Source organism: Ranitomeya variabilis, chromosome 6 (assembly GCF_051348905.1).
Source record: "Ranitomeya variabilis isolate aRanVar5 chromosome 6, aRanVar5.hap1, whole genome shotgun sequence".
Taxonomy (NCBI): Eukaryota; Metazoa; Chordata; class Amphibia; order Anura; family Dendrobatidae; genus Ranitomeya; species Ranitomeya variabilis.
The window spans coordinates 575,234,864-575,246,808 of NC_135237.1; the positions used below are offsets into that span (position 1 = coordinate 575,234,864).

Consider the following 11,945-nt stretch of genomic DNA (forward strand, 5'->3'; position numbering starts at 1 on the left):
CCTGCTTAATATGAACAAGATTATATGCCCCTCGAAGGTCAATCTTAGTAAACCAACTAGCCCCCTTATTCCTAGCAAACTGATCAGAAAGCAAAGGCAAAGGGTATTGGAATTTGACCGTGATCTTATTCAAGAGGCGATAATCAATACAGGGTCTCAAGGACAACTGGCACTGACTAAAGGGTCAAGCAAGACTAAATAGCCCAGTCAGAATTGCAAAAAGTGGACACACCTGATGAATGCTGCGATCCAGAGACAGCAGCGCTACCACTTATAACCACCGGAGGGAGCCCAAGAGCAGAATTCACAACAATTGCCCCCAGTGTGTCCAGCAATCTGCCCCAGTGTCTCCAGAATATTGCCCCCAGTGTGTCCAGCATATTGCCCCCAGTGTGTCCAGCATATTGCCCTCAGTGTGTCCAGCAATCTGCCACAGTATCTCCAGCATATTGCCCCCAGTTTGTCCAGCATTCTGCCCCCGTGTCTCCAGCATATTGCACCCAGTGTGTCCAGCATATTGCCCCCAGTGTCTCCAGCATATTGCCCCCAGTGTGTCCAGCATATTGCCCCCAGTTTGTCCAGCATCCTGCCCCATTGTCTCCAGCATATTGCCCCTAGTGTGTCCAGCATCCTGCCCCCAGTGTGTCCAGCATATTGCCCCCAGTGTGTCCAGCATATTGCCCCCAGTTTGTCCAGCATCCTGCCCCAGTGTCTCCAGCATATTGCCCCCCAGTGTGTCCAACATATTGCCCCCAGTGTGTCCAGCATATTGCCCACAGTGTGTCCAGCATATTGCCCCCAGTTTGTCCAGCATTCTGCCCCAGTGTCAGCAGCATATTGCCCCACAGAGTGTCCAGCATATTGCCCCCAGTGTGTCCAGCATATTGCCCACAGTGTGTCCAGCATATTGCCCCCAGTGTGTCCAGCATATTGCCCCCAGTTTGTCTAGCATTCTGCCCTTGTGTCTCCAGCATATTGCCCCTAGTGTGTCCAGCATCCTGCCCCCAGTGTGTCCAGCATGTTGCCCCCAGTGTGTCCAGCATATTGCCCCCAGTTTGTCCAGCATCCTGCCCCAGCAGTGTCTCCAGCATATTGCCCCCAGTGTGTCCAGCATTCTGCCCCAGTGTGTCTAGCATCATGCCCCTAGTGTGTCCAGCATCCTGTCCCCAGTATTTTCAGCATATTGCCCCCCCCCTGTGTGTCCAGCATATTGCTCCCAGTGTCTCCAGAATATTGCCCCCAGTGTGTCCAGCATATTGCCCCCAGTGTGTCCAGTATATTGCCCCCAGTTTGTCCAGCATTCTGTCCCAGTGTTTCCAGCATATTGCCCTCAGTGTGTCCAGCATATTGCCCCCATTGTCTCCAGCATATTGCACCCAGTGTGTCCAGAATATTGCCCCCAGTGTGCCCAGCATATTGCCCCCAGTGTGTCCAGCATATTGCCCCCAGTTTATTCAGCATCCTGCCCCAGTGTCTCCAACATATTGCCCCCAGTGTGTCCTGTCAAGCATATTGCCCCCAGTGTGCCCAGCATGTTGCCCCCAGTGTGTCCAGCATATTGCCCCCAGTTTGTCCAGCATCCTTCTCCAGTATCTCCAGCATATTGCACCCAGTGTGTCCAGCATATTGCCCCCAGTTTGTCCAGCATCCTTCTCCAGTGTCTCCAGCATATTGCACCCAGTGTGTCCAGCATATTGCCCCCAGTGTACCCAGCATCCTTCTCCAGTGTCTCCAGCATATTGCACCCAGTGTGTCCAGCATATTGCCCCCAGTTTGTCCAGCATCCTTCTCCAGTGTCTCCAGCATATTGCACCCAGTGTGTCCAGCATATTGCCCCCAGTTTGTCCAGCATCCTTCTCCAGTGTCTCCAGCATATTGCACCCAGTGTGTCCAGCATATTGCCCCCAGTGTGTCCAGCATATTGCCCCCAGTGTCTCCAGCATATTGCCCCAGTTTGTCCAGCATTCTGCCCCCAGTGTCTCCAGCATATTGCCCCCAGTGTCTCCAGCATCCTGCCCCCAGTTTGTCCAGCATATTGCCCCCAGTTTGTCCAGCATTCTGCCCCCAGTGTCTCCAGCATATTGCCCCCAGTGTCTCCAGCATCCTGCCCCCAGTGTGTCCAGCATATTGCCCCCAGTATGTCCAGCAATCTGCCCCAGTGTGTCCAGCTTATTGCCCCCAGTGAGTCCAGCATCTCTTCCCCCAGTATCCAGCATACTGGCCCGGGCCCCCCAGATTGCCGTTCACAATAAAAAAAAAAGGTTCTCCCCACCTGTCTGCACTCCTTCGGCGAAGCGCCCTCCATGCAGCTGAAGCGCGCACTCACCGGCGATTGACAATGACATCAGACGCCGGCGATGTGAGCGCTGCGGCTGATGTCAGCTGCCAGCCTCCGATTGGCTGGTGGCTGTTAACTATTGATGTGCAGGCGTGCAGATTAGGTGACATACATACATTCCTTCATGTTTGTATGATGGTGGCTAGTGTTGACTGCATTCCGATACTGCAAATATCGGGTATCGGCCGATATTCGCTGTATCGGAATTCTGATACCGAGTTCCGATAATCTTGCGATATCGGAAATCGGAATCGGGATCCATATTCATGTAAAAAATAAAGAATAAAAATAAAAAATAGGGATATACTCACCCACCGACGGCCACTGGCTCGCAGCGGTGCAACCGGCAGCCTCCGTTCCTAAGAATGCTGTGAGTGTTGGACCTGCGATGACGTCGCGGTCTTGTGATTGGTCGCGTGACCGCTCATGTGACCGCTCATGTGACCGCGACATCATCGAAGGTCCTTCACTCTCTGCATTCTTAGGAAAGGAGGCAGACGCTTGCAGCGGTGACAGCCAGGGTTCGTCGGAGGGGTGAGTATATCCATATTTTTTATTTTTATTCTTTATTTTTTACATGAATATGGATCCCAGGGCCTGAAGGAGAGTTTCCTCTCCTTCAGACCCTGGGAACCATCCAGGATCGCTCCCTATTACGTTCTGATATTTGTGTCCCATTGACTTGTATTGGTATCGGGTATCGGCGATATCCGATATTTTTTGGATATCGGCCGATCCAATCCGATACCGATACTTTCAAATATCGGAAGGTATCGCTCAACACTAATGGTGGTTCTTACAGGCATCTGTGAGCTAAACACGGCAACAGAGCATGTCTCTACTGATTGTCCCTGTTTGTTTGGTGTATGTGTAAGAAGATGAACCGGAACGGGGGTACCTCTCTTGCGCCTGCTCCAGAACTTTTGGGACTGTCACCATTGTTGCACGGGGGAAAGCTTTCTGGCCCGGATCGACCTTTAGACTTGTCAGCAGGGGGTGGGTCAGAGATAAAAAGGGCTGCGCGCGGGAGAAAGGCAGGAGTTTTGGCGGGAAGAAGGAGCACGCAGCAGGGTGAGGTGCAGGCCTTGATAGCGGAGCACCTTGTAAGCTTAGGCCCACCTAGCGCAACCCCTATAATTGTGTCCACTGCTGGAGAACATCAGACAGTGGCTCTTCTGATGTCCCCCGTACCGGGAGGTTACTCACACGTGCGACCATTGACTGCTGTGTGTGTGCAGCCTACCCGTGTACCAGTGACTGAGCCATGACATATTGACTCCTTCCACGCCTGCACTGCGGAGCAGAACCACGCTCCGGTGATACCGCATAAAGAACTGAGACCAGTAGGAAGAAACCGTGGGTACAGGAACCTGCTTAGTGTAGCAAAGACTCTCTATCTGCATAGAGGAACCAGACCTCCGTCTATCCAGGACCACCCTAAGATATCACGTGCCGCTGTTGTCGATGCCATCGTTGGAAACTGAGACGCTGCAATCAAGAAGCCGACAGACTGATTAGTTGTGCTCTTCCCTTTTTTCTGTCTGCCAGGACAGTGGCAACGATGATGGGACAGGTGTGGATAGCGCCTCGAGAGTGCAGTTTGGGTCAATCTCGTGATGAGTGGGTCCGAATACAGCAAGAAGACGCTGATATCACTCGAATGAGACAATGGGTGTCGACAGAGCAATTACCCAGCCAGCAGGAGAGAGATGCTTTGTCCCCTGGATTCTTACAGATGTTGCGGCAGTGAGAAAGACTACAGATGAGAGGTGGAATATTGTGTCAGAGTCCAGCTACAGTGGGAGCTGGGCGTCACATGGCAGACATTAATCCCTGAAGCATTGCTGTCCAAGGTGGTCACAGAAGCACAAGAAAGAGGAATCCACTTCAGTCCCGAAAAGACGTTTCAGTGGCAGCAAAGGCTAGTTTACCATCCTCGATTGAAAGTTGTAGTGGAAGAAACCTGTCGGCTATGTAGAAACTGTGAATTGGCCAAGCCGCCCGAACAGAGGGCTCCCACCCAGACCATAGTGACTTCTGCTCCACTGGAAGTGTTAATGATAGACTATCTGACTATTGGCCCAGCTCATCAAGGATATGAACATTGCCTGGTGATGATGGATCACTTCACGAAGTTTGTGGGTGTGACCCCGACGCGAGACCAGACCGCCAAATCCGCTGCATACGCCATCTGTAAAAACTTCATCCAAGTGTACGGCTGTCCAAAGTTAATTACTCTGATCAAGGTGCCTGCTTCCTCAGTAAAGTGATGGAAGAGTTACACCGGCTGTATCAGATCGGGAAGTCTCAGACGATGCCTTAACACCCCCAAGGGAATGGGGCTTGCGAACGGTTCAACTGAACCCTGATTCAGATGTTAAGGACACTGGAAGACAACAGAAAAGCTCGGTGGCCAGAGTTCGTTCCAGAGTTAGTGTGGGGGTACAACACCCAAAGGCATAGCACCACCGGCTACACACCTTATACACTATTGTTCGGCCGACGGGGAAGAGAGATTACAGAGTTGGAGTTGGAACCAGAGGAGGACTACCCATGGATAGGAGTGTCCACCTGGATCCGGGAGCATCGTCATCGGCTGCAGACCTTAGATCGTCTAGTGCAAAACCAGGTTCCAGGAACCAGAACATGCAGAAAAAGCTCCTTTGCATGGGACAGCCCTTCAGGCTGGGGACCGTGTGTTGGTGCGAGATAAACGTCCTCGAGATAAACTAGAGTCCTGGTGGAAAAAGAACCCATATCAGGTGAAGCGGAGAGTCAACTCCGAAGGACCCGTCTACGAGATTCAACCTGAGGGAAATCAGAACTCTCCAACTTGAATAGTTCATCAAAATATGTTACGGCCCTGCCTTTCCAAGGACCCTGACTCAGTTAAGAAAGTGCAAAATGTTCCAGAAATGGTCCCACAAGTTGTAGCTGATTGTGAAGACGAAGAAGGCCCTGAACAACCTCCGGTAAAACCAGCAGAGAGGCAAATGCCTGCGGTGCCCAAAGCTGCCACCCCAGAGGAAATAGCTGTACACCAATCCTCACCTGTACAGCCTGATCCGACTACTACACAAATGGACCCGACTACTCCTTCTGACTTCCAGCGCTCTGAACGAGCAACAGCTGGCATACCCCCCAACCGAAATAACTAGAAGAGTGTCAGCTTGAACTAAAGAAACAGTCGCCTGTGGAATGGTGAGCAAAAAGAGAGGGGGAATGTAAGAACATGAACCGGACAGTGGGTACCTCTCTTGCATCGGTTACAGAACTGTCGGGACTGTCACCATTGTTGCATGGGGGAGAACTTTCTGGCCCAGACCGGCCTTTACACTTGTCAGCAGTGGGTGGGTCAGAGATAAAAAGGGCTGCACTCAGGAGAAAGGCAGGAATTCTGGCCGGAAGACAGAGCGCGCAGCAGGGTGAGGTGCAGGCCTTGATAGTGAAGCATCTTGTAAACTTAGGCCCATCTAGCGCAACCCCTGTAATTGTGTCCACTGCTCGCGAACATCAGACAGCGACTCTTCTGATGTCCCCCGTGCCGGGAGGTTTCTCTCACATGAGACCAGTGACTGCTGCATGCGTGCGGCCTAGCCTTGTACCCGTGACTGAGCCAGGACATACCGTCTCCTTCCCCACCTGCAATGTGGAGCAGAACCACGCTCCGGTGATACCACATAAAGAACTGAGACCAGTAGGAGGAAACTGTGGGTACAGAAACCTGCCTCCTGAAGCAAAGAAGCAAAGACTCTCTATCTGCCTCAAGGAACCGGACCTACGTCTATCCCGGACCACCCTGAGACATCACATGCCGCTGTTGGCATCGTGGGAAACCGAGACTCTGCAATCAAGAAGCTGACTGACTGATAAGTTGTGATCTTCTTTCACCTTTTTGAACATTCGCCTAACACCTGTTTACCCCGTTCTCCCCTCCAGTTCCCCTGACGTTATATCCTTTGCCTCCCATACCCATTTTCTCCCTGCGTGGAGTTCTTATCTGTTAATAAATTTGTTAACTCTTGATCTGCCTCCTGTCTGTGACGACATCCCGATCTCTGCAAGTCTTCATATGTAGGAAAGTTCACAATGTCTTGTGAGTTTATGATTGATCTGTCTGTGTTTGTGAATGTATCTGGGTGAAGAGCCACCTCCATTATTATTATTAGATCTTATCTAATGCCTAAAGGAGGCAAAGTACAAACTCATGTCAGAGGGAACACCACATTGTCTCCTCTGACACCTATCCTGCCCCCCAACCAAAATAACAACAATATAGAAGGAAAAGAGGTAAAGATCGCATGTCTGGGGGCTGAGGAGGCCAAGGAGCCAACAGTGGAGGAGGAGACTGAGGACAGTAAATTGTAATGTTGTATATGGCCACCTTGTGTTACACACGTACAGGCTTCAGAGCTGAAATCTCAAAACATTCATTCCCTGCTTGTTCAGTGTCTGATCATAACATATGCTGCTTCCCAATGTGAATGACGTGGGTATGATACCGATATCGGAGGGCTTACTCCCCCTCATTACTTTTATCTCCTGTAACCCTAGTGCCACTTGGGGATTGCACCCCTTTTACCATTGATGAGATGATGCAATTTTAAGGGCGGGTGCAAGGATTATTATACGCCTAAATAATTATTATAATAAGCCATTCTGCCCCTATCATCAGAGCACGTGAATATCACAGATGAAGGAAGTGTTCACATATGAAATTTATGTCTGAAACGCCATGCCTTCATAATGTGTGAATTCAGTCTTACAATTTCTTTAGTGTTTTGTGACTTTCTCTCCTTTTTTCTGTGACGCTTTCTTACGTTTCAGATTCAATCTAAAGTGTTTGCTGCATTCCCTGCCTCGGTTTCTATACAGGCGATGATAGTCCATCTTCATTGACTGTGGTCATACCATGTGTTGTGATAGCTGCATGGCATTTTGGTGAAGAACGACCACAGCTAAGGTTACAGTGGAGAAAAAAAGTATTTAGTCAGCCACCAATTGTGCAAGTTCTCCCACTTAAAAAGATGAGAGAGGCCTGTAATTGACGTCATAGGTAGACCACAACTATGAGAGTCACAATGAGAAAACAAATCCGGAAAATCACCTGGTCTGATTTGGCAAGACTTCCTTTGCAAATTAATGTGGAAAAGTATTTGGTCATTAATAAAAGTTCATCTCAATATTTTGTTGGCAATGACAGAGGTCAAATGTTTTCTGTAAGTCTTCACAAGGTTGGCACACACTGTTGGTGGTATGTTGGCCCATTCCTCCATGCAGATCTCCTCTAGAGCAGTGGTGTTTTGGGCCTGTCGCTGGGCAACATGGACTTTCAACTCCCTCCAAAGGTTTTCTATAGGGTTGAGATCTGGAGACTGGCTAGGCCACTCCAGGACCTTCATATGCTTAATATGAAGCCACTCCTTCCTTCGTTGCCCTGGCGGTGTGCTTGGGATCATTATCATGCTGAAATACCCATCCACGTTTCATCTTCATTGCCCTTGCTGATGGAAGGAGGTTTGCACTCTAAATCTCATGATACATGGCCCCATTCATTCTTTTGTGAATACGGATAAGTTGTCCTGGTCCCTTTGCAGAGAAACAGCCCCAAAGCATGATGTTGCCACCTCTATTCTTCACAGTATTTATGGTGTTCTTTGGATTCAACTGAGCATTCTGTCTCCTCCAAACACGCCGAGTTTTGTTTCTACTTAACAGTTCTACTTTGGTTTCATCAGACCATATGGCATTCTCCCAATACTCTTCTGGATAATCCAAATGCTCTCTATCAAACTTCAGACGGACATGTACTGGCTTAAGCAGGGGGACACGTCTGGCACTGCAGAATCTGAGTCCCTGACGACGTAGTGTGTTACTGATGGTAGCATTTGCTACAGTGGTCCCAGCTCTATGCAGGTCATTCACTACATCCCCCCGTGTGGTTCTGGGATTTTTGCTCACTGTTCTTGTGATCATTTTGACCCCACGGGGTAAGATCTTGCGTGGAGTCCCAGACCGAGGGAGATTATCAGTGGTCTTGTATGTCTTCCATTTTCTTATTATTGCTCCCACTGTTGATTTCTTCACTCCAAGCTGGTTGGCTATTGCAGATTCAGTCTTCCCAGCCTGGTGCAGGGCTATAATTGTGTTTCTGGTGTCCTTCGACAGCTCTTTGGTCTTCACCATAGTGGAGTTTGGAGTGTGACTGTTTGAGGTTGTGGACAGGTGTCTTTTATACTGATAAGTTCAAACAGGTAACAGGCCATTACTACAGGTAGTGAGTGGAGGACAGAGGAGCCTCTTAAAGAAGAACTTACAGGTCTGTGAGAGCCAGAAATCTTGCATGTTTTTAGGTGATCAAATACTTATTTTCCACCATAATATGCAAAATAAATCTTGCCAAATCAGACAAGGTGATTTTCTGGATTTGTTTTCTCATTTTGACTCTCATAGTTGTGGTATACCTATGATGTCAAATACAGGCCTCTCTTCTTTTTAAGTGGGAGAGCTTGCACATTTGGCGCCTGACTAAATACTTTTTCCCCACTTTATGTGAGCCTTCTTTATTTGATACAATTCGGGTCTGACAAATTCTCCCAAAATTACATATCTAACTGATTTACTCATATATAATTTCCAAGGAAGAAGAAGAACAGAGCCCAGCATCCCTGCTTGTTAATTGCTTGCAGGAAGCTTATTTGGCTGATTTGGTTTTTTTTGGAATAATTTCCATTTTATGACCTCTCACTTGTTATATAACACAAATCCAACCCGATGCAGAAAGGAGATCTGGAGCAGAGCTCAGGTTGGCTACAGATCACACCGAGCAGCCTAAAAATGATGATTCCTGCATATGGACCAATCTACAATTGATAGTCCATACTATTATTATCTCACTGATGTGATTGGTGTGCACGTGCGCTTTACGCTGCCTCACGCCTCCATCCACTTCTCGCCATCTTTATGCTCTCTGTGCATGTCCAGGAGCCATGGTTATATGTCCCCGCTCCCGGACATGCGAACTGACTGCTTGATGGCTGGCGGTGTTTGGTTTGCGCTCAGCAATTCACTCATGCGCTGACCGTCCAATTTCATTGGCTGACCATCGGTCACATGACCGGGGTCCTGGGTTCATAGACTCCTGCAGGGTTTTCTCACTATCTATTTTCCATTTGAGAAAGCTACTCTGCTAGAAAGCAAAACGCGCCTTGGGGACTCTCCTTGGGTTAATTTGAGCCTCTTCTATTTGCACAATGATAAGAACGGGCATATTTATTATGATTTATCTTTGACTGCTTGTGGATGGCACTGCGTGGGGATAAAGACCTTAGTGTCCATTACTTTCATTCATCTTCCCCTATGCGTTTCCATTCCATTAATGCAGTAGTTGTCTCTGCTTTCCCATGAAGTATCTGTCTGTCTTTATATTTGACAATGTTTTAACATATTTTTAGCTTCATGAACTCCATTTTCTCCTATTATTTGGAAGAGTGGCTTTATTTCCTTCCTTTTTCATCTTGGTCTATTATGGCCTGATTTGGTTCATCATACCATTTACCTGGTAAATTTGTTTAATTTATATTCACCAATCTCTACACCCATGATTAGCGAAGAACAGGACACTCTGCATTACCAAGCAAGCACTGCACTCCGTCTCCTTGTGGACACTCACCTCTGAGAAAGTCTTGGGGGCTGCTCTTAAATCCATGTATTTGGGGGTACCCAGCAGAGGAATTGGGGTCGGCCCAGGAGGCAGAGACCGGTATCTATGCTGTTTGGACCAGGACAGGAAAATATAGACAGTGAGGAGAAGGATAACAGAAAAAGTGAGGATGGTGGACAGCTCCATGGCTCCTGTGAATAGGAACAGAGGATTTGATAATTTCTACCAGCTCTGCGTTCACTAAACACTGAAGGCAGTGATCTCACCAATCAGTCATCATCAGGGGTCTACCCTAATCCTGACCACACCGTGGTGTCCTCTGACACCTCCTCTATCTTGATCATTCTCCTAGTTCTGATCCTTGTCTTATCTTATGACTACGTCCCCATCTTATCCTTCGTCCATCTTGATCACTCTATTTCTGACCCGTGGCATATTTTCTGATTATAGCTCCATCTTATCATTCGTCCATCCTGATTATTCTCCTAGTTTTGACCTTTGTCCAAACTTCTGTCTATATCTCCATCTTGTCCTTCATCCATCCTGATCAATCCCCTAGTTGTGACCCTCATCCTCTCCTGTGAATATATCTTAAATTATACTTCATCTATACTGATCTATCTAACAGTTCTGACCCTCGTCACATCCTCTGATCATATTTATATTGTATCCTTCCTCCATCCTGATCGGTCTCCTACTTCTATCCCTCTTCCCATCCTTGGTCTGTCTCTCCATCTTATCCTACTTCCATCCTGATCGGTCTCCTATTCCTGACCCTCATCCCTTCTTCTGACTATATCTCCATCTTATCCTTCATCCTGCTGACACTAACTGAGATGTTCTGGCATCATTACTTGGAAATCTGACCAAGGAAGTACATGTATCCTTGCAGGAATAAAGGTGATCAAACAGAGATCCTCGACAACCCAATCTAGACAGCATCAAACTAAATGAGGCATAAAAGATCCACTTTTCATTAAGATCCACGTCTGACCCACAAAAGCTCATTATAGAACTGAGGAATAATTCACATTTGATGCATGTAAGACATTTTATCCTCTACACGCCGATCTGCAGACTCATTTATAAATTTCTACAGTATATCATCTATCCTTCCCGTCTGAGCTCTGTACTGACCTATGTCTTCTGGTACCTTTGCTCCGGTGAACTGAGTTCTCTCAGTGAGTCCAGCACAAGTTATATGTTGAAAAGAATTAATGATTAACTCCCTTAGATTGTACACAGAGCCCTATATTCCTGACTCCTTTGTGTACATGTATGATGGAACGCCCACCTATTCTACATACTGGTTGCACCAGAAATTTTAGTCTTGTTGTGTCAGTGTCAGTACGTGGTGAATTGGTCAGAGAGCAAGAAGAAAAAAGCTAGCAAATTTATTCTTTGGGTTTGAAAAATCGTAGATTTACAGGCATACTGATCAGATATTATTTTGCTACTAATAAATATATTTGTGTTGAGCATTTGAAATAATGCAATAGTCCATTTAAAATGGGCAAGGCAAGGGGCAAGGGATGGGCAAGTGGACGTGATGATGATGGTGCATGCAGAGGACGAGGCCGTGGCGAAGGTGAAAGTGGGCAACAACAAAGACCCACATCTTCTCGCTCAACCTTCCTGTCCCAGTTTCTAGGGGATTGCAGCACACCACTATTGAAGCCAGAGCAGTGTGAAACGGTTGTTGGTTAGATAGCGGATAATGCTTCCAGTCACTTAGCCACCACCACCACATGGTCAAGTCTGAGTAGCCCTGAGTGTGGCCCGGATATTGCTCACCCTGATCCTCCTTCCTCTCACCATGCCGAGTGCCCAGAGACAACTGATCCCACACTTGGACACTCTGAATAGCTGTTCAGTTTTCCATTTCAAGATTCCGAACTCTCGGCCGGTCAACTTGAAGTGGGGACAGATGAGATGGCATGTAGA

General features: G+C 47.8%; 1 protein-coding gene across 1 annotated transcript in view; it reads right to left on the reverse strand.

Moving 5' to 3' along the window:
- Positions 1 to 11,165, reverse strand: part of LOC143783144 (cytochrome P450 2C20-like) — a 133,749-nt gene extending 122,584 nt beyond the window's left edge. The window contains exons 1-2 of the mRNA XM_077271466.1: positions 11,139 to 11,165; positions 10,011 to 10,192 (exon numbers count right to left, since the gene is read on the reverse strand). Of these exons, the coding sequence (XP_077127581.1) occupies positions 10,011 to 10,187 (177 nt within the window). The 5' untranslated portion in view covers positions 10,188 to 10,192; positions 11,139 to 11,165. The remainder of the gene's footprint in view (positions 1 to 10,010; positions 10,193 to 11,138) is intronic.
- Positions 11,166 to 11,945: the final 780 nt, after the last annotated feature.